At 32.5% G+C, this 24,021-nt stretch overlaps 1 protein-coding gene across 3 annotated transcripts in view; it reads right to left on the bottom strand.

Annotated features, from left to right (window-relative positions):
* Positions 1 to 5,049: 5,049 nt before the first annotated feature.
* The window catches only part of LOC140447846 (uncharacterized), an 83,787-nt gene continuing 64,815 nt past the window's right edge, over positions 5,050 to 24,021 (bottom strand). The window contains exons 5-6 of one of the 3 annotated variants that reach the window (XR_011951642.1): positions 19,060 to 22,030; positions 5,050 to 6,593 (exon numbers count right to left, since the gene is read on the bottom strand). Coding sequence is in view for 1 of the 3 variants with exons in the window: in XM_072540740.1 (XP_072396841.1) it covers positions 20,682 to 22,030 (1,349 nt within the window). In the remaining 2 variants the exon portion in view is untranslated. Of the gene's footprint in view, positions 6,594 to 15,608; positions 22,031 to 24,021 lie in introns of those variants that run through there. The other 2 variants (XR_011951641.1, XM_072540740.1) reach the window with 2 other exon arrangements.

A 24,021-nucleotide genomic window follows, 5' to 3' on the forward strand; every position in this document is an offset into this window, starting at 1 on the left:
AGGATTATAAATTCGCAGGGATTAATATTTCAGTGTTCTAGCCGAAAGAACTTTTAATTCCGAACCAATCTAGCAAGCCTTTTTAAAGCACCAAAAGCACAGAATAATAAACATTCAGAATGCCCACTCTCAGATACCGCCTTTGAAGTTTGTCAGCACACGATTGCCATATTTTAAACGGAAACATAGACTCGAATTGAGAAATCTGTGACAAGCTGCGACAGAACTGTAATTTAAATTTTTAGAGATTAATAATTTCGTACATTTGAAATAATTTAATCTATTCTTCAACTAAAAGTACGAATAAAATGGTGCATATTATGTCTATAGTAGCCGTAAATAAATTAAACCGGGTTAATTTTCTGTGCACAACAGTTAAAATTTCACTGAACAGCACTGGTTCCGACTAAAACATGGCTGATTCCGTCTGCGTGAACTTATTTTTTCAATCAGAGTGGGCATTCTGATTGTTTATTATTCTGTGCCAAAAGTGAAATTTATTTTTGTTCTCATTTCAAGTCTTGGTATGAAACAATTTTAAGATATATTATATTTATAGAATGTGTTCTATTTCAACCCTATAAAAGAAAATGTTGGATCTAACACGGAAATACTACAGCTTTTTTACGAAGATTTGTCTTTATGTTATTTACAACGTTTATGGATTATTTTCGTTTTTATGTTATTTTTTTCAGTGTAAATAAAGTTTGTGGTTTACCCATTATTGGTTTCTATTTCAACCTGAAAATTTTTTAAAGTAATTAAGATAATCTTGAAGTTTTTCTTTCGAAAAATGCAATTTTTTTTAAGACAAAAGTATTTTAGAAAAATTAACGTTAATTTTGTTAATTAATTAACGTAAATTAACGTTAACTTTGGATTTGAAGTCTGGATGTTGGCAGGTAGAAATGGACCCAGTAGATAAAGAGAAGACAGCCTTCACCACAGGATCTGGATTGTGGCAATTCAACGTTATGCCATTTGGACTCTGTAATGCTCCTGCGACATTTGAGAGGAGAAATGTGTTAAGGGGGTTATCTTGAAAAACATGCCTGGTTTATCTAGATGACATAATCGTTTTGGAGATTTAAAGACCATCTGAAGAATTTAGAAAACGTTTTTAATCGACTTAAAGCTGCCATATTGATGTTAAACCCCAAGAAGTGCCAGCTATTTCAAGCTAAAGTCAATTATCTGGGTCATATAGTCAGTAAAGAAGGAGTGGCCGTGAATAAAGGAAAAATCGATTCCATTAAGGAACGGCCAGAACCAACGGACAAACATCAAGTGCGAAGTTTTCTTGTACTATGTACTTACTACCGAAGCTTTATTAAGAAGTTTGCAGAATTCGCTAAGCCATTAACGCGACTTACAGAAGAAGCAAGAGATTACCGCTGGGATACAGACTGCCAAAATGCTTTTGAGACCTTGAAAAAGCATTTAATCACAGCACCAATTTTAGGGTATCCATTGCCAGAAGGGGAGTTCATCTAAGGTACATATGCAAGTAATGTGGGAATTGGAGGAGTGCTATCCCAGATTTAAGGAGGACAGGAACGACTCCTTGGGTATGTTAGTAAAGTTCTTTCAAAACCTGAGCGGAACTATTGCGTCACGAGAAGAGAACTTCTAGCAGTAGTGAAATCAGTAGAGCACTTCTATCAATACCTCTATGGAAGGAAGTTTTTAATCCGAACCCACCATGCCGCCCTTAAGTGGTTGATGCATTTTAAGAATCCAGAGGCTCAGATAGCCAGATGGATCGAACGACTCCAAGTATACGATTTCAAGATTGAGCACCGGGCCGGAGCACAGAAACGCTGATTCCCCTTCCAGAAGGCCATGTCCAGCAGAGTGTTCCCACAGGAACAAAACGGAATCCAAGGAAGCAGCAGTGCTAAGAACAACGATGGTTAACGACGACTGGAGTATAGTAAGATAAGGGAAAAACAAGAGAGAGATCCAGTTGTACAGAAAATTCGAAATTGGAAAGAGGAAAACCGTCGACCACCTTGGCAAGAAATATCAAACCTATGCTCAGTAGTTAAGACGTATTGGGCCCAGTGGGACTCATTTATCATGAAAGATAGCTTGCTCAAACGAATACTGGAAAATGATGACGGTTCAGAGAAGTTCAGCGAATTCGGGAACGGTTTTATTGGATGAACAGTTCCGACGACGTAAAAGACTGGTGTAAGAAATGTACTATTTGTGCTACGAGTAACGGGCCTTACCGAAAAAGGAGAGCTCCTATGAGACAATATAATGTTGGAAGCCCGTTTGAAAGAATAGTTTTGGACATTGTTGGGCCATTTCCAGAAAGTGAAAATGGAGGTAAGTACATGTTGGTAGTAATGGATTATTTCACTAAGTAGGTTGAGATTTACGCATTTCCAGACCAGAAGGCCGCCACCATTGCAGATAAGTTGATCAAAGAATATATATCAGCCAATTTGGAGTGCCTTTGGAGATCCATAGTGACCAAGGAACTGCGAAAGCGATCTATTCCAAGGAATATGTGATAGACTAGGCATGAAGAACACAAGAACAAAGCATATCATCCGCAATCGGATGGTATAATAGAACGGATGAATAGGACAATTGGCAAGTATTTGACAAAGATGGTGTCCGATCATCAGCGAGACTGGGACCAATATCTACCGTTCTTCACAATGGCCTACAGATCTGCTGTTAACGAATCAACAGGCCAGACACACCAGCCAGAGTCCTATTCGGACGCGAGATGCGACTACCTTGTGATCTAGAGTTTGGGTGTCAAGCTGGAGAAGATGTAGCAGGTGAAGATTATGTGATCGAATTACGAAGAAGAATGAACGATGTACACGAGTTGGTCCGTTTCCATCTTGAGATCCCTAGCGACCGAATGAAGAAACGGTACGATACGCGAGCCGAAAAGGGGTGCTTTAAGAAGAACGACAAAATATGGCTCTATAATCCCAAGAAGCAAAAAGGTTGTCCCCCCAAGTTGCAGCAGTTTTGGGAAGGTCCATACCTTCGATGATAGTACATGATAGTGAAAGTCGATGATAGTACACCATAACCGGCTGGCGTCTTTCGAAGGTGATCACGACGTAGATGAAGAAGTGAAGTAAACCAAGTCCAAGATGTGTCTGACCTCACGTTTGAGGAGTTCATGGGGTCCTACAAAGGTACCGGTAAAGCAAGACATGGTGTTACCACTGAAGAAAAGCAAGATCTACTCACTGGCCCTTACCATCCCGGCTAGTATCAAAGATGCACCAGGGTTGGCATCCGTCTTTCGAAGGAAGTTCGGTCGAGTTGCAGAGCTTCAATGTCAAGTGTCAGCTCCCGGGAAAGCATTGAAACTCCAAGATGCATCACGTTGCCTTTTCTACCTGGTAACAAAAGACACTGCCCGTGACCAACCTACCTACCGACACGTATGGGAAGCCTTACTTCAATTGAGAGAGCACGTACTAGAGTCAGACGTGCAAAAGTTAGCCATGCCAAAGTTGGATTGCCGCCAATTAGATTGGAGGGTTATCCGAAGTATGGTGGAGGAGATCTTTAAAGATACCTTAGTCCAGGTGTTAGTCTGTTGCAATCAGCATAGTTACGGGCGCGGAGAGAAAACCGTCCCTTGTCATTTTTATACAACTGGAAGTTGTAAAAGAGGGTCCAGTTGCCGATACCAGCATACCGTTCCAGTTCCAGTCCCGACAAGGTTCCAGGAGGAACCATCTTTTAAGAGTTGGGCAATGTTACGATAAATATGACTCATACCTAAACTGTAAACAAGTATTATTTAGTAAGGTTCCCGCCGCCAATACCTGTCTGGGTTCCATGGCGTTCGAGAAAGTTCACCGGCCGAATTCTAGGGATCTCCAGATAATGGTTATTAAATATATATAGAGGAAATTCTTATTGCAAACGGTTAGTCTGAAAAGAATAATTGTATCGAGTCGAGTAACGTGGGAAATAAATGTAGTAAATAAATTATATGAATTAGAATAGTGTCAGTGGAAAATAAATTAGTGTAATCTTGTATATAAATTAAATAAAGACTCTAATAAACTAAGTGTTAGAATATTTTATAATAAATAAAGATAATAAATTAGATTTATAATAACAGTTCAATACATTTCTCAAAACAATCGCTTCCTCGAAAATTGATCAAGTTGTAAACAACTTTTTCTCAAAAATGGATATTCATTTTTAAAATGACTCTCTATAATTTCATGGTCGACATGTTTGTATGATATTATTCAATCAATCACGTTTTTCGTAACATCAAAATTATGGCATTCGCCATTTATACTTTAAAATGTTAATAAAAGTGAATATTTTGTCTAATTCTTTGAATATATACACACCAGATATAATGAATTTGAGAAATTTTATACTAGTCATTGTCAGTGTTTCGTGTTATATATTAGTCCAATTCTGAACAGCAATATAGGTGCCACTGATAAATTTTTTAATCAACTCGGTGGTTTATGAGCCCACAATTTGAGGGACTAAAATGGAAAATTAATTCCGGTTTTGGTTTACAATAGTAGTTTTCAAATATTGCGATTTATGACAAAATGTCTTTAAAATCAAACCTTAACTGTGGTCAAAATTAAAAATTTTTTTCATCTTATAAAAAATCTTGGTATGTTTGGTGTAATTCCTAAATTTCTTTTAACACTATATATTTGTTTAAGATCAATGAACTGATTGGAATTATTAGAATCGATTTCACATAATAATTATATTAAACAAGTGTGTAAGATATTTTTCAAAACTGATATACAGTAGAGTCTCTCTTTCGAGAACTGAAATGGCAGACTAATTACCTCGGTTTAAGACGATTTCGTTATATCAAAAAACAATAATACTGTACATACATATGAATATGTAGTTTTATAAAACATTAACTTCCTATAGTGAAGGCATTCGGAGCAATATAAGATGCAGAATTATATATTGTTTGAATATCGTTTTTGCAAAAATTTTATTGCCAATTAAATAAATTAAAACAAAAAAGAGTTGTTTACTTTTATTGTCAATGATATACGTTAAAACAAAAAATCTGTATTCTGTAAATCTATACAAAGTGTATTTTCAAGGATAACATAAACTATTGCTTCTGCAATTGGAAGAAGTCTGTCATTGTTGACTGCTTTAAATTGTTCAGTATTCTATCATATTTTCTAGAGATGTGAAAAAGTTGTATGCTTCTTCTGTATGCTCGTAATAACCATGTTCGTTATAGAGGGAGTATACTGTAATATTGCCTGCTAAAAATCTTTGATAGTGACCTAAAACGTTCAGTCCTAATTCCAGTGCCAAAATTTATTATTTACTCAGGTATCATTAGAACACGTCACACTCCAATTGACCAATTTTTTGGTCAATTTATTCACTGCTTTCACTGCAAAAGTGTATCCTGTAAATCATATAAAAATATATTTCTTCAACTCTACTATTACCTTCCAGCTTAAATTTGATCAAAACGTTTTTAAGTATACCAAATATTAGTAAATACATCCAACAGTGATTTTTTGCTTTATTTAAAGTTTATAAGTGCAATTATGTAAGTTTTTATAAATTATATCTTCAAGAAAAATACTTAAAAAAAATTCCACATGTTTAAGGTTTCTCTACATTGTGTGATCTCATATGACGCTTTACATCAACTGCTTGATTAAATTCCTTAAAACAAATTACCAGTTGTACTGCTTTTCTCCAGTATAAGACTTTAAACGCTGTTTCAAATTACCTATTTGACAAAACCGATTAAACTAAACTTCACATTTGTTTTTTCAAGGTTTCACAAGGTTTTTCGCCAGTGTGCATTCTCACATGTGTTTCCAATTCAGAGGCTTCAAAAAACAAATTTCAGCTTGTGAAGCTTTTATTGATTGTCTTCAGTGTGCATTATTAAGTGCCCTTTCAAATGTAATACATCACTAAATTGTTTAAAACAAATTTCACACTTCTAAGGCTTTTCTACAGTGTGTAGTCTTAAGTGCCTTTTTAAATGTCCTACTTTATTAAATTGCTTAAAACAAATTTCACATTTGTAAGGCTTTTCTCCAGTGTGTATTCTTACGTGTTTTTTCAAACTACCTGCTTCACTGAATTGCTTAAAACAAATTTCACACTTGTAACGCTTTTCTCCAGTGTGTATTCTTAAGTGTCTTTTCAAACCACTTGCTCCAGTAAATAACTTAAAACAAATTTCGCACTTGTAAGGCTTCTCCCCAGTGTGTAATCTTAAGTGTTTTTTCAAACTACTTGCTTCACTAAATTGCTTAAAACAAATTTCACACTTGTAAGGCTTTTCTCCAGTGTGCACTCTTAAGTGTATTTTCAAATCACATGCTTTACTGAATTGCTTAAAACAAACTTCACACCTGTAAGACTTTTCTCCGGTATGAGTCTCCAAATGACATCTCAAATGATCATTCCGAGAAAACCGTTTTTAAATAACTTTTATGACCAAGCTGCTTAATACAAATTTCACATTTTTTTTCTTCGCCTAATTGAATCACACATTCTTTGTTACATGTATGTATAGATATTGTTTACATAATTTTCCAATGTCTTCTCCTCTCTGAGAGAGCCTAAAATAAAAGAAAAGATTTAATACAACAGAAGAGAAAAACTCGTGTCGATTAGCATAGCATACATTTTATGATTTCTAAAATATCAATTGAAATGAAATTTTGAAAAATAATTTTACCCGCGAGTGGTTTTTCTTTTAGGCACATTCCTGTGTACTATTAAAGCATGACTTGTTGAAAACTATCTGAGGCATGTTTAATAATTGAGAAAGATGTTGCTATCATTATAGAAAGTGCACAGGTAAAACGTTTCTATATATCAAGCCAGAGAGCCCTAGACTAACATCATAATTTGTTTTTCAATTTCCCATTTAGTGCCTGTTAGGCTTGTAAAGCAGTCGATTCTGGTTAAGTAAGTGGTTGCTAAGTCACATTAGGAGCCCTTTGTGCAACTTGAAAATCCTAACACTAGACCTTAGCAACAGACAGCTTTTAATGAAAAAAAAACTGCTTGTAACACTTGGGCAATGCCGACAAAAGTGAATACTTCTTGTAGCGTGTTAATACTATTGGGATAACCCCTTCACATTGAAAAAGTATTATGTCGAGTTCTACTCATCTTACATTGTATTATATAGGAAAGTTCGGTTTTCTCTCAAGAACATCGTTTTCTTAAGAAATAGTACATAATAATAATGAAAAATCAACTTGCTAAGAAATTTAAATATTTTAAATGTAATTAACAGTAACAACAGTAAAAGTCGTACAAATAAAGACCTTATATTGCATTGTTTATCTGCTTCAAAAAAGTTTCCGTGGTATATAACTCGATTATTTTGACAATAGAAAGACAGTTGATCAATTAAAAGGCTGTAAAACTGTATTAAATTTAAAACGTATTTATGCTAAGATAAGAGTACTTAATAACAGATGTACAAAATCCATTTATATATATATATATATATATATATATATATATATATATATATATATATATATATATATATATATAAACTACAAATAAAACAAACACAAAGCTAAAACTTTAATTTGGATTAACTAAAAGAATTTCATGATATGAGAGAACCTTAATTAAGATATTATGTAATTTTCTGCTCTAGCTTGATATTTTATGCATAGCAACACAGGGCAGGATATAATACCGTTTATAATCATATACATATAATACAACATGGACTGATGGTTGCAAACTAGCCCGTTCCCCCAGTGCGACAAAAAAATTGATTCAAAGTAGTCACTTCATCTCTTTCTAATGGGCCGGGTTTATCGACCACGTGACCTTACCATTGATCACTTAGGTCACGTGGTCGATAAACCTGACAAATTAGAAAAAGACGAAGGGACTGCTTTGCGTCAGTTTTCTCTGTCGCACTGGGGGAACGCTTGTGTATTGCAGCAATCAGTATATTTGTATTATTTGTCTGTTTATTATTAATATTATAATTAAACCTAACCTATCTTTTAACTTTGTGTTTATAATTTGAAAAAATTAATTTTGTTAATAATGTGTTATTACTCAAAAAACAAATAAACTCTTGTGTTAGGATAAATTGTTTTAATTTTATTACAGTTTTCCAGCCTTTTAATTGACTAACTGTCTTTATTATAAAAATAATAAGTAAAAACCTCTGAACCTTTTTCTGGAATAAGTAAACAATGGAATGTAAGGTCTTTATTTATACTTTTACTGTTAGATCCAATTACAGCACATTTAAAATATTTAAATTTTTAGTAAGTTGATTTTTTTATTGATATTAGGTACTATTTTATTAGAAAATTACACTTGCGAGCAAAAAAATCGACTCAAAAGTAAAATAAGTTATATTTTTTGACTACGCTGTTGGGCTAGGGTATATCCACATACATATATATAAAATTAAAAGTAAAATATCGTGAACAAAAGTAATTTTTATTGCAATGACATCAATATTTATAAATTTAGTAAGTAAATAACATAACAAAGTTAACTTAATATTGTTGTGAGAAAATATGTTATGAATGAAAGTCATTATGTGAGTCGCTGAGAGCGAAAGTTGTGTAAGTAACAAAATTAAGTTCTCAGCAAACTAGCGCTTTAGTAGAAACTCTGTACAGACAAAGTTTTTATGGAATTTGTTGTTTGTTTAGACAAATGAATGTGTAATATAATGATCATGTATGTATTTTTATCTAATAATCTCCATAATGGAGATTTTATTAGCCTCTCAAATGACTTACACCACTTTTGCAGTAAACTTACCTAATGGTAATGACTTAACGTTCAACAAAGATAAACGAAAGATGGCAAGAATTAAAAAGCAAAATAAATGAAACAATAAATAAAGTAATAGGAAAGAAAAAAATAAAAAATAATAGGTTAATAATAAAGACTGGTACGACCAAAAATGCAAAATAGAGAAAACACTAAAAAATTCCGAAAGAATGCCTTGGATCGACAATCAATCAGAATTGAAAAAGACAGAAAAAGTCATAAAATAAAACAATTTTACAACAAAGTCGGAGCAACAAAAAATACGCCCAACATTGAAATAAGAGGACTAAAAAACCAAACAGATCAGCTGAATATGAAAAGAATATTACAAAAAAATGTTATTCACTACTGAGTAAACACACTGTGATGAAGAAGGAAGATCAATAGTTTTTAATGAAGAAAGAGAAATTCCTATAGAAGAAGTACAAAAAGAAATTAAAAACCTTCGAAACAAAAAAAGCAGCAGAAGATGAAATAGCAATGGAATTATGATATTATATCTGAGTAGAATATTAATACTAAAAATGAGACTGTAATAATGCACTGAACGAATATTAGGAGAATATCAGAACGGGTTCAGACCTAGGAAATCGACTATTAATTCCTTACATACAGTGGAGCAAATAATTCAAAAATCGAGAGAATTCAACAGAAAAATGCACGTAATATTCATAAATTTCAAGAGCGCTTTTGACATAATAAATCGGACGAAAATGATGGAAGAGCTAGAGCATCTTGGAATCCCAGAAAAAGTGAGACATATACTAACAGCGAGTCTAAAGAACACCACAGCAAAGACAAGTTTCAGCGGAACAACTTCTAAGCAGATGAAAGTAAACATAGGCGTGAAATAAGGTGACTCTATCTCCCCGAGACTATTTAATCTGATATTAGAAGCAATAATAAGGAGGATAAACTTCGTAAACAAAATCAATATTACAGATCAACTTTAAGTAATAGCATATGCAGGTGATCTAGTCATTATAGCAAAGACGAAAATAAGATCTATTAAAAAATTAGTTAAGGAAGCAAAGAAAACAGGACTAGAGGACCTGTTGAGAAGCAAGACTCTAAGTAAGAGAATAAAGATGAAACTATACAAGACTTATTGTTACATTATGGGATGGAAACAACGACGATTAACAAGAAAGAGGAAGATAGCCTACTGAAATTTGAAAGAAAAATAATGAGAACGATACTGGACGCCAATGTAATAAGAGAGGAACAAAGAAGAATGAAAACCATAGCCGGATCCAAGGGGGGCGGTAAGTCCCCCCGAAACCAAGTGATTTCATTTTTTTTAAACTCAGCTTAAGTTGTATTAGAAACTTTGAAAAAAGCAACTTTAGATGTTAAGCATTCCGTAGGCTTGACTACAGATGGCTGCTCTGTAATGATTTCTGAAACTTTTGGTGCAATAATTACTTCCAAAAATGAAGCTATTAATGATGTTTATTCATCATGCGTCAACTATATTTTAAATCTTTCAATTGATAAATCTTCATCAGTTCAATCTGTGAGAAATGCAATTGGAACGATGAAAGAAGAACTAATTTCTTTTTTTAAAGATTCGTCAGAACGCAATGCACTTCTTAAAAATATGATGGTACATCAGGTTAGTAGTTTGTGCGAGACAAAATGGGTTAAATGTCCCAACAGAATTCTTCAATTTCGATAATCTCTGCCAAAAATTCACTAATGCCTTGACGCTATATCTTCATGGAGTGACCTACTACTGCTGCAAAGGCAAAGATATTGCAATCTGCTATATCTGAATCTGACTTTCTTATCTGATTATCGGCTTATCAGTAGTAGTTTCTTACACTTTGCCATTAAATCGTTTTTTTTTTTCAAAATCAAATATCTTAATCTTAAGCGAAATCGAGAAAATTATCCATGTGAAAATCTTCAAGACTATTTTAGACGATCTATATACATTCCGATAATTAATAACATTATCGAAGATTTAAAATCTCGCTTTCCTGAAGAAACCTTAACTCTCAATTTTATTTGCCGAGTTATTGGAAAAATCTGAAGAAGAGTCAATAATAAATGCTACTCATATTGATGCTGATAAATATTGTTTTTTCAATATAAATTCAATTTCTGTATAAAAAACTTTAAGAGTAGAATTGGAATTGTGGGAAGCAAATTGACAAAGAGAACAATATACAAGGTTTCTTATGATAGTGTAAAACTATTTGAGTTTTGTGATATTGGTATCTATCCTACAATTACTATTTTGTGGAAGATTTTTGCGACCTTACCTTTGAGTGCATCTAGTGCTGAAAGAACATTATCTATTTTGAGGAGAGTTAAAACATGACTGAGGAGAGACTGGTCGTTGGCTTGGAATTAATGAATATTCATTATGTTATTCATATTGATCTCGATAAAGTTATCGATCGTTACATATCGTTTAGATTTTGTATTATAATTCTTCTTACGTGCTTTCCAATTAAATATTACTTTTTGAATTTTTTTTAAGGCAAATATCGAGCACAATTTTAATAATCAAATCTTGCCCAAGTACTTTCGCTTTCTACAGCATCATCAGGGGCATCTGAAATAAGCCAAGAAACGTTTTTTTATTTAAATGAAGAAAAATTGATTAATTTCGATAAAAAAAAATCGGTTGCCTGTAAAGTCGGTTTTACGGGCGAAGATTTTACGTGACAACGTCTTTTTCTCGGTAGAATATTTATTGATATGAATATTATTAAATTGCACAATAGTTGTTTGCAGTTGAAACGCGCTGTTTCTTCTCAATCGACTGAATTACGATTGATTGCAGAGCGATTTAAACTAATAATTTACTTAACACTATCAACATTTGTCAATAGTATGACATAACCTATAAACTCAGTTTCTCAACTTTTGTGTCAATCTAACAATTAATCAATCAATCATAGTTTACGATAATGAAATATTAGTGTACAATTATTTACCTTGATTGTTGTAGTTGTGACGAATCTAAGCACTCCACATTTTCACTACAGACACAGCTGACGATACTTTAACCACACGTGTGAACTTGTATTATGACGCTTTCTCGGTTTTCCAACGCCAAGAACGCTCGAGAAAGACAGAGACACAAGCACGCACCGATTCAACGCGCCTAATTCTCTAGTGCTGCGCGCGCAGCGGACCGATCATGTTTGAGTGGGAGAGAGACGCAAGGCATTCGCCGGTCCGGCGGGCCTCTCTCTCGTTCGGTGACTCATCGTAACAGACGTGAGCGGGCGTTAGACTTTTTCATGAGTGACTCCGAGCCACAACCTAATTTAAGACGTTGTCACGTCAAAAACTCTAAGTTAATGGATGATAAAAGTTTTTTGTAATTAAAGTTTTAGACTTACTTCGTCAAATTTGGGCTATCCAGCAAGCGCAGAATGTAATAAACATGAATTTAAACATAAATTGTACATAACACTACACTAAAACAAGGACAAACAGTTTAATTATCGAAGTTAATCAATTTTTCTTCATTTAAATAAAAAAACGTTTCTTGGCTTATTTCAGATGCCCCTGAACATCCTGTAGAAAGCGAAAGTACTTGGGCAAGATTTGATTATTAAAATTGTGCTCGATATTTGCCTTTAATTTTTTCAAAGTTCATTTATTCGAGTATTCAACCTTATATCAATATTATCAATATGTTATTATAAATTAAGTAGATAAAATATGAAATGATTTAATTTTGGTATGTAAAATTAAAAAAAGTTAAATAATACCTACTTTTGTATTGCCCACATTTTTACGCCTATATGATTATTAGTATCCAGATTTAGGCTCACACTCCCTCTAAGCAGAAAATTCATTCATCCAGATACCTACGGTATCAAAAGGTGTTCCGTGTTATCGAGTCCTAGGTGACTTGGTACGTCGGTGTATCTTCCAAAAATTTTCGTACGCATCTGGACGTCGAGAGTAGCACAGCTTTCTGCATGATCTTATATAGATGTTCATTAAGACCTAGATTTTTTATATTTTCTAGGAGGTTCTTCGGAATGACTCCAGTGGTAGAAAGAATAATAGATATCGTCTGGGTACTTTCCATTATCCATTGTCTCCTTATTGGTATTTCCAGATCTCTGTACTTGGCGATATTTTCGTTGTACTTGACACGCAGATTATTGTTGTTTGGTATCGCCACATCGATTAGTGTTGTTTGTCTTGTTAGTTTATTAACTAGCACGAGATTTTGTCTATTATGTGCTACAGTTTGGTCTGTGAGCACAGTGCGATCCCAGTATAGCTTGTAGTTGTCATTCTTAAGCATACTCTCAGGAACGTATTAATAATATGGGAGATGGTTTGTTTGTATACTAAAATCACAATCAAGATGTACTAGAAATAAACAAACCAAGACACTTGAATGTTACGAGGAACACTCCAGAATCATGATTTACAATGTATAAACTTTGTAAATCATGATTTGGGATTTATACAATGTATATACATTGAAAATCATTATTTGAGAGGGCTGCTTGTAACATTTAACGTGTCTTGGTGTGTTTATTTCTAGTGCATCCTGATTGTGATTTTAGTATAGAAGTCCCAGTTTAAAAGCTATCTCTTGATGAAGACCTACTGAGTCCTGCCGTTCTTGATATTCAGTTGCTGTAAAATCTTTACAGCCCCCGGTAAGATGGATGGTTTCTTGGACTTGACATCCATATCGGCATTTGTCGTTTTGGACTTGAGGGTCGTAGACGATATATTTCAGGTAATTTTTGGTTGGTATAACCTGATCCTTAATGACAAGTAATGAAACTTCCGTTTCAGGGAACATCTTTATCCAGATTTAGCCATACGGCTCTCCCTCCCTCTAAAGTCTCTCTGGTGGGACTGTTTCCGTGTTATCGAGCCCTAGGTGTTTTGTGCCCTTTTGTGTTTACGTTTATAGTTCTGCGAATTTTGTCCTGGCTGTTGTGAACTGCTTGAATCCTCTTTTTTGTGGTGTTACAGGTGCGTACCCATGCGAGAGAAGTATCGATAGAATGATACTGTTTATTAATCTCATTTTAATTTTAGTCCTCAGTTTGCTTTTTCTACCTATGAGTCCTCTGATTGATGCTTTAGCCATGTTGGCTTTTTGCACTGTGGCGTCTACGTGCTTTTTAAATGTTAGTCCTTTATCCATGACTCCCAGTTATTTTGCCTCGCTTTTCCACTCGATGGGATTGTTCTGTACAGTAAGTTCTTAATCTGGCTGCTGCCGTCTACTGATTTTGGTTGTTATTATTTCAATACGAGTGCCAAAAAAGTTTACGCCAGTAGAACTTACTTCGTACCGGGTTATCGTTCCGATAAAAATTGAAGTTAACGAAGTAAATACAAGCCTTTTTAAAGCACCAAAAGGAAGTGAAATTTATTTTTGTTCTCATTTCAGTCTTGGTATGAAACAATGTTAAGACATATTATATTTATAGAATTTGTGCTATTTCAGCCCTATAAAAGAAAATGTTGGATTTAACACGGAAATACTACGAATTTTTTGTCGAAAATTTGTCTTTGTTATTTATAACGTCCATGGATTATTTTCGTTTTTAGGTTATTTTCTTTAGTGTAAATAAAGTTTGTGTTTTACCCATTATTGATTTTTATTTCAACCTGAAAATTAGCTTAAAGTAAGTAAGAGGATCTAAGTTTTCTGTCGAAACAATGCATTTTTATTTTGAGACAAAAGTATTTTACAAAAATTAACATTAATTTTGTAAAAATCAGACTATCGTTAATAGTTAATTTACATATATTTTTAATAAATAAACTTTATATTTTAAGTTCAAATTTTATTAGTTTAGCTTGAGATTTTAAAATGCACTAGGTAAATATATTTAACAAATAACTATTTGTTAAATATATACCATTTTCATTACACTTTATAAAAGTAAAAGTGTGCTAAAAATTCAGATTTACTTATCAATCTTGGTAGGTAATTATGTAAATTTGCTCCAGTCGCAATTGGATAATTACAGGAAAATGTTAAAGTTTCGTCATAATCCGTCATCAATCAATAACGAAATTATATCAATTAGATTTGACTGTATAACTTCTATCGCCAAAATTAGACGAAGCAGGTGCTCCTGGAAAAATATTAATTTGGTTCACTGATAATTATTTTATATTTTTAAAAACTTTTTGATATCAATTAATTTGCAATTCAAATTCCATTGGTATATAAATGAGGCACATAGATAATAATGTAACAAATTTGATTTCACATATCCATCTTTGTTATAGAAACAATACACTTTTGACCACATGTCGATATGTTATAATTTTGAAATAATTTATTTATGACATAAAACATATTCGGCAATAATCAACCAATAAATTAATGTTTGATAAAAACAAAAATTAAATAATAAATAAGTCTATAAGACATTGTAATTGTAGCACTCTTTACAACACTTGCGCCTCTAGCGGCGATTGCTGAAAGCTGAATTAGATGTTAAAAAATTGACACACAAACAATGCATTGCGTTTCTAGTTTCCACCCATTCTTATAGCCCTCCTTAATAATATCATATATCTTAATATACATAAACGTCTATGAGTAGTATATTACATCGATAATTCGTATTCTGGTTCTCCTGTAAGTGCTATGCCATCAGTGATGCCACCAGTCAATCATAGAATTATGGATAATACCAAAGAATATATACTGTCAGAATTATCGTTGGTTTATAGGAAATATAGTTTTCGTTTCAAAATTTCAAATAAAAATGAGGAACTATATAGAAACAAATGATTTATTTTCATAAAAAAAATAACAAATTTCTTCAAAAAAACTTCTTTAAAAAATATTAAACATAATATGAAAATTTATAAAATTAAAATCTCTATAATTTCATGGTCGACATGTGTGTATGATGTTATTGAATCAATTACTTTTGGCGTAACATCAAAATTATGGCATTACCCATTTATACTATAAAATGCCAATAAAAGTGAATGTTTTACAAATTTAATACAAAATTTTCTAATTTTTTGAAGTTATACACATTAGACATATTATGAATTTAAGAAATTTTATACCAGTAATTGTCAGTAAGTGTTTTATGTTTAAAATACTCGTCCAATTCTAAGCGACAATATAGGTGCCATTGATCAATTTTTTTTGCCTTAGTAAGACCTATTTAGCCAGACAATTGATTGAATACGTAAAAACAATCTCCTACACTTCATTTAAATTCATGACAATTTCCTAACCGTTCGTTCATTCACTCAATTTCCTAACCTTCCCATTGAAAATACTATTGGGTGACTATACAAAAAGGATTGAACAGGAACACACGCTTCACGCTAAGGTGCACATCATAGCGACTTTTTTTTAACATAAACAATACAGGCAACGGTTAAAGGTAAGTGACATAAAAGGAAAGACAATGGGAAATATAACAACTAACGTCCTACCATCTCCGTCCGGATTCACACAACACTGAAAAATGCAGTTTAGATTTTCCGTTCGGTACGTTTGAAAACTCCCCATAAAATCGATCTAACAGTTGAATTTCGACTACTTAAATAGAGAATAGAAGCAACGTTCTGCGGCAGTATAATTTTTTGTTGGAAGATGGCTTGAAATAAAAATTTTATGGCTTCTTGATTATACCGACATTGAAACATCCAGTGGTTAAAGTACCATTACATTCACATATATCAGTTGCGGAAAGTTTTATTTTATATAGATAAGCGTTTACTGTAGCATGTCCAAAAATGCATCTAACTTACATAGTATAAATTTTCCGAGAGATGGGGCTTCTGTCATTTGGGGGAGTGGATGGAAGATTTAAATATATACTGCAGTATGTATTTTTGCTGCTGTTAGTAAAGGATTGCCACTCAATTTCCCAAGTAAGTCGTAACACGTTTCTTCCTAGCTGAAACTATATCCCATTTGGGCAACTCGTTGTACTCTATACCCACTAAAGTTGCGTCTTTAGCCAAATGGTCTACTTTTTCATTGCCTGGAATATTAAAGTGACCTTTAACCTACACAAAGTTACCAATTCTTTTTAGAGAAGTTAAGATCCTTAACTTTTCAAGCGCATCTACAATTAGTCTGTTGGTATATATGTGTTTAGAGAAGTGTCTTAATGCGAGGAGGACGGACTGAGTCAGATAAAATTATGGCTTAACGCCTTGACAATGGCTACCAATTCAGCTGTGAATATTGAGCAATCTGCTTTTAATTTGTACTGAAAATAATTTTGAATATTGTCTATGTAAATGGCACAGCCAACACCAGCAGGCGATTTTGAGTCATCGGTATAAATTTTACAAGGATGGTTACAATATTCCAGCTTGTTCTGTACTACTAAATCTTCGTGAACAATTGAAATAGATGAAGGCATTACTACAGCAGGTTTATATTCATATAGTATGTCATAATTGGAGCCAAAGAATGGAATCCCTTCTCCATTGAATGAATATTGTGATAAATTGGGAAAAGCAACAGCTACAGTTGGAGAGTTTTTATTTGCCCACCATTTATTTATTAGATTTTCAACAGAGACAAGATATTTTTTGTAATAAGCTGTTTTGATTATTAAACTGGCATTTAAGAATAAATTTTTCTGCCAAAAATAGACGCCTTAAATGTAAGGCTCGTTACATTCTGCCAAAATGGCTAGTTTGGGAGTAGATTTGAGAGCTCCTAGGACTGACCTCAAAGATTTGTATTGTATTCGATCCAATTTAATCAAACGAGATTTTGTCGTTGATCCATAGAAAAAGTTTCTAAAGTCCAAAATTGATCTGGTATATGCTCTGTAAAATAATAAGTTTATTTTCGGGTCTGCTCCCCAATCATATCGATTAACGGCCTTAAGGATATTAAGGCTTTTTTCACATTTGGTAATGCAATTATTAATATACAGTTATATACAAGAATTTCCAGCTGGTAGAATTTTAACGTACTAACTTTTGGTAACCTGTGTCTCGAAAAAAATACTACACCTTACTTCTTAGGTGAGATGTCAAGCCCATGACTATCAAAATACTTTTTGCAATAAGACACATTTTCTTTAAGGGCATTAACACATTGTTGAAAAGTTTTTTTCTCAACATAGAAACAGAAGTCATCAGCATATTGTAAAATGTTACACTGCATTCCCATAGTATGTAAGTTTAATGAATACAAGTTAAATAATAAGGGACTAAGAACTGAGCCCTAAGATAACCCTTTGTTAACTATCTTTGGACCAATTAGTGAATTATTTAAACGCATATGGACTTGTATATTTGTAAATAGATTGACTAGGACATAAGCATATTTACTAGGCACTCCCAATTTAACAAGTTGATCAAGCAGAAGGTCGAGAATAACGTTATTATATAACCCAGAAATGTCCACAAATAAAGCAGCTGTGTATTGGCTTTTAGAATAAGTTAACTGGATATCGGTTGCTAAGTGTAAAATGCAATCCATAGTTCCTTTCCCTCTCCGAAACCCAAGCTAACAGTCTGGGTAAAGGTTGTTACTTTCCATCCACCATTCTAATCGATCTTTCATGATTCGTTCAAATATTTTCAATATACATGATATAAGATGTCCTAAGATATCGGTCTTAGGACATTGGGATCATTAGCTTTTGGGATAGGTATTAAAAGACACTGCTTCAAAGAATTACAGTTATCACCTTTAATTAGAATATTGTTAAAAATATCACGGAGAAATTTAAGTGCTATTGTAGGCAAGTTATATATCATAAGATAATTGATACCATCAATCCCAGGGTAGGATCTCTTAGAATACTTGATATTAGCATTTAGTTCATTGAAACTAATAGGAGATGACAAAAAATGTGATTTAAATGTATCTTCAGTGATATATATTAGAAAAGGAACATAACAAGGAGTTATTTTATGAAACAAATTTTCAACGATATTTTCGTCGTGAACATACAATTTTTATTTTTTTTTTTATTTTCTTAATTCTATCTCATATTTCAGTTGGATGAGTTTGTCTGTTTAAATTAAGACAGAAGTTGGCCCAACTATTTCTACATTTCTGTTTAAAGGTTCGTTTACACTTAGCATTTATTTTTTGATATTCAACAAAGTTTGCCAGACACATATTTTGTTTGTACCTTTTGCATGCAATTTTTCTCTTTTTCTATATCTCACGGCACTCCTAGTCCCACCATTTAGGTGGTTTGAATGATATATTTGAGGATGGTCTTAGAATTTTGCAAGATTTGTTCGAAGCATTCGTAATCTGTTACATTAAAAATATACACTTACCGTTGGTATTGATGCATTTTGGTGGCGTGGAAAATGATTTCTCTATTTCAGCTGTATATAAGGTCCAATTTGCTTCATTCATAGACGATCTATATAATGGGGACGTGATTGAATCATTGTGATAATAGTTATTAAGCGTAATACTGATTGGATAATGATCTGATCCATATGTATCCTCACTAACAGACCAACCAAGTGTAGGACATACCTTAGATTAAGCAATTGGAGCAAATCAAAATTAACTTACAGTAGTTTTTCTTTTAAACACAAACTTAATATACTTATAACTAATAATGAGAACCAAATAACCTACAAACACCGATGTCATGATAGCACGATGAGTCCACAATTTGAGGTACTAATTTTATCAGTCGAAAATTAATTCCGGTTTTGGTTTACAATAGTACTTTTCAAATATTGTGATTTGTGATAAAATATCTTTAAAATCAAACATTAACTGGGGTCACAATTAAAAATGTATCACACCTTATTAAAAATCTTGATATGTTTTGTGTAATTCCTAGATTTCTTTTAACACTATATATTTGTTTAAGATCAATGAACTGATTAGAATTATTTTAATCGATTTCACATAATAATTATATTAAATAAATGTGTCAGATATTTTTCAAAACTGATCTAATATTGTCTGATTAAAATCTTTAGTGCTGCAATATCTGCTAAAAATCTTTGACAGTGACCTAAAACGTTTAGTCCTAATTCCAGTGCCAAAATTTATTATTTACTTAGATATCATCAGAACACGTCACACATTGTTTGGTCAATTTATTCACTGCTTTTATTGCAGAAGTGTATCCTATATATCATATCATATAAAAATATATTTCTTCAACTCTACTATTACCTTCCAGCTTAAATTTTATCAAAACGTTTATAAGTATTCCAAATATTAGTAAATAGATCCAACAGTGATGTTTTGCTTTATTTAAAGTTTAATTCCTTCAAACAAATTACACAGTTGTACGGCTTTTCTCCAGTATAATATTTTAAACGCTGTTTCAAATTAACTACTTGAGAACACCGATTAAACTAAACTTCACATTTGTAAGGTTTTTCGCCAGTGTACACTCTCACATATGTTTTCAAATCAGAGGCTTCAAAAAACAAATTTCAGCTTGTAAAGCTTTTATTGCTTGTCTTCAGTGTGCATTTTTAAGTGTTTTTTTTCCAAAGGCTTGTACTCGTAAATTGCTTAAAACAAATTTCACACGTAAAAGGCTTTTCTTCAGTGTGCATTCTTAATTGTCTTTTCAAATGTTTTACTATACTAAATTGCTTATAACAAATTTCACACCTGTAAGACTTTTCTCCGGTATGAGTTCCCAAATGACATTTTAAATGATCATTCCGAGATAACTGCCTAAAACAAATTTCACATTCGTAAGGCTTTTCTCCAGTGTGCATTCTTAAGTGTATGTTCAAAGTGCCTGATATATTAAATTTCTTAAAACAAATCTCACACTTGTACGGCTTTCCTCCAGAGTGTATTTTTAAGTGTCTTTTCAAATGTTCTACTAAACTAAATTGCCTGTAACAAATTTCACACTTATAAGACTTTTCCTCAGTGTGTATTATTAAGTGTTTTTTCAAATTTCACCCTTTTAATGATTCTCTCCAGTGTGTATTCTTAAGTGTTTTTTAAAACCGCTTGCTACACTAAATTGCTTAAAACAAATTTCACACTTGTAAGGCTTTTCTCCAGTGTGCATTCTTAAGTGGATTTTCAAAGTACCTGCTTCACTAAATTGCTTAAAACAAATTTCACACTTGTAAGGCTTTTCTCCAGTGTGTCTTCTTAAGTGTATTTTTAAAGCAAATGCTTGATTGAATTGCTTAAAACACATTTCACACTTGTAAGGCTTTTCTCCAGTGTGTATTCTTAAGTGCCTTTCCAAATGTCCTACATCACTAAATTGTTTAAAACAAATTTCACACTTGTAAGGCTTTTCTCCAGAGTGTATTCTTAAGTGTCTTTTCAAATTGCCTGCTAAACTAAATAGCTTAAAACAAATTTCACACTTGTAAGGCTTTTCTCCAGTGTGCATTCTTAAGTGCATTTTCAAAGTACCTGCTTCACTAAATTGCTTAAAACAAATTTCACACTTGTAAGGCTTTTCCCCAGTGTGTAGTCTTAAGTGATTTTTCAAAGTATCTGCTTCACTAAATTGACTAAAACAAATTTCACACTTGTAACGCTTTTCTCCAGTGTGTATTCTTAAGTGTCTTTTCAAACCACTTGCTTCAGTAAATTGCTTAAAACAAATTTCACACTTGTAAGGCTTTTCTCCAGTGTGTATTCTTAAGTGTTTTTTCAAACCGCTTGCTGCACTAAATTGCTTAAAACAAATTTCACACTTGTGAGGCTTTTCTCCAGTGTGTATTCTTAAGTGTTTTTTCAAACCGCTTGCTGCACTTAATTGCTTAAAACAAATTTCACACTTGTAAGGCCTTTCTCCAGTGTGTATTCTTAAGTGTTTTTTCAAACCACTTGCTTCAGTAAATCGCTTAAAACAAATTTCACACTTGTAACTCTTTTCTCCAGTGTGGATTCTTAAGTGTATTTTTAAAGTGCTTAATACACTAAATTGCTTAAAACAAATTTCACACTTGTAAGGCTTTTCTCCAGTGTGTATTCTTAAGTGTTTTTTCAAACCGCTTGCTGCACTTAATTGCTTAAAACAAATTTCACACTTGTACGGCTTTTCTCCGGTATGAGTTCCCAAATGACATCTCAAATGATCACTCCGAGAAAACTGCCTAAAACAAATTTCACACTTGTAAGATTTTGTGTGCATTTTTATACGTTTGTTTAAATAACTTTTATGGTCAAGCTGCTGAATACAAATTTCACATTTTTTTTCTTCGCCTCTTTGATTCACATATTCTTTGTTACATGTATGTAGAGATATTGATTCCATAATTTCCAATCTGTTCTCCTCTCTGAGAGAACCTAAAAAAAAGAAAAGATTTAATACAACAGAAGAGACAAAACTCGTGTCGATTACCATAACATACATTTTATGATTTCTAAAATATCAATTGAAATGAAATTTTGAAAAATAATTTTACCGTTTTACTCTTAAGCACATTCCTCTGTACTATTAAAGCATGACTTGTTGAAAACTATCTGAGGCATATTTAACAATTGAGAAAAATTTTACTATCATTATAGAAATTGCACACGTAAAAGGTTTCTATATTATAATTATATTTAGTGACGACAGTGGCTCAGAGGCTATGATATTGACTTGTCAAGCTAGAGAGCCCTACACTAACATATTTTTTTTTTAATTTCACATTTAGTGCATGTTACGCTTGTAAAGCAGTCGATTCTGGTTAAATAAGTGGTTGCTACGTCGCACTAGGAGCTTTTGTGCGACCTGAAAATCCAAATACTAGACTTTAGCAACAGACAACTTTCAAGAAAAAAAAACGGCGTGTGGCACTTGGGCAGTGCCGACAGAAGTGAATACTTCTTATAGCGCGATAATACTATTAGGATCACCTGTACTCGTACTCCCTTCACATGGCCAAAGTGTCATGTCTGCTGTCGAGTCCTACTCATTTTACATTGTATTATATAGTAAAGTTAGGTTTTTTCTCAAAAATGTTGTTTTCTAATGAAATAGTACATAATATCAATAAAAAAATCAACCTGCTAAGAAATTTACATATTTAAAATGTGCTGGATGGATGCAAAAGTAAAAGTAGTACAAATAAAGACCTTATATTGCATTGTTTATCTGCTCCAAAAAAAAGACATTTGATCAAATAAAAGGCTGGAAAACTGTATTAAATTTAAAACATATTTATCCTAACACAACAGTTTATTGAGTACTTAATAACAGATGTACAAAATCTATTTTTTTACATATATATATATATATATATATATATATATATATATATATATATATATATACATATATATATATATATATATATATATATATATATATATATATATATATATATATATATCATCATCATCATCATCATCATCATCATCATCATCATCACTGGCTCGACAACCCTTTTTGGGTCTTGGCCTGTTCCAGGATTCTTCTCCATTCCGATCTGTTTCGTGCTTTTTTTCTCCAGTTTTTTATTTTTAAGGTTGTTATATCATTTGTTCTAAGTATCTCAGTTTCGGTCTTCCTCTTGTTCTTTTTCCTACTGGCATCTGTTTGAATATTTTGTTTGGTATTTCGCCTTCTTCCATTTTTTCTACATGTCCTATCCAACGCAGCCGTCCTATTTTGATGAATGTTATAATATCCGGATCCTGGTATATTTTGTATAGTTCAGAAAACGGAATATAGCCATATTTTCTGAGCCATATGTGAGTACCGGTCTTATTAGGGTTTTATATATTAGCCCAGGGAAATAAGCATTTTTTCATGACACTCGTCCGGCCAGGCAAACGACAGTTGTTTTGGGTAGTATGGTCCTCTGTAACAAAAACCTATATGTTTCCTGCAGTCGATTTTTTGGACTTAATTAGTTATTAACAAATTAAGGTCAAAAAACGGAAAATTTTTGCTTTTTTCGTCCATCAGCAAAAAGTGAAGCATTTTAGACAAATTTTAGAAGAGAAGAAACTTATAAGTCATATAAAAACCTTTAAAATGGCGTTTTCTAAATGTTTGTATACTTATTTGTTGCTTGGAAAATTGCAAAATAAGTCAAAAATTTCGGTTTTTTATAAATGTTAATAACTTTTTTGAAAATAAACTTATAATATTTATATTTCATAGAATGCTGTGTCTATGAGTGCTTAAGACATTGTTAAAATTTCAAAGTGATCGGTCAAATAGTTTAAGAGTTATTTTATTTGTTTATCCCAAATTAATTTTTTTTGCAACAATATAAGTCAGAAATTTATATAGTTTTAGTAATTGTAATGATAGTTTTTTGAAGAAGAAGACTTGTTCTATCATT

Source organism: Diabrotica undecimpunctata, chromosome 8 (assembly GCF_040954645.1).
Source record: "Diabrotica undecimpunctata isolate CICGRU chromosome 8, icDiaUnde3, whole genome shotgun sequence".
Classification (NCBI taxonomy): domain Eukaryota; kingdom Metazoa; phylum Arthropoda; class Insecta; order Coleoptera; family Chrysomelidae; genus Diabrotica; species Diabrotica undecimpunctata.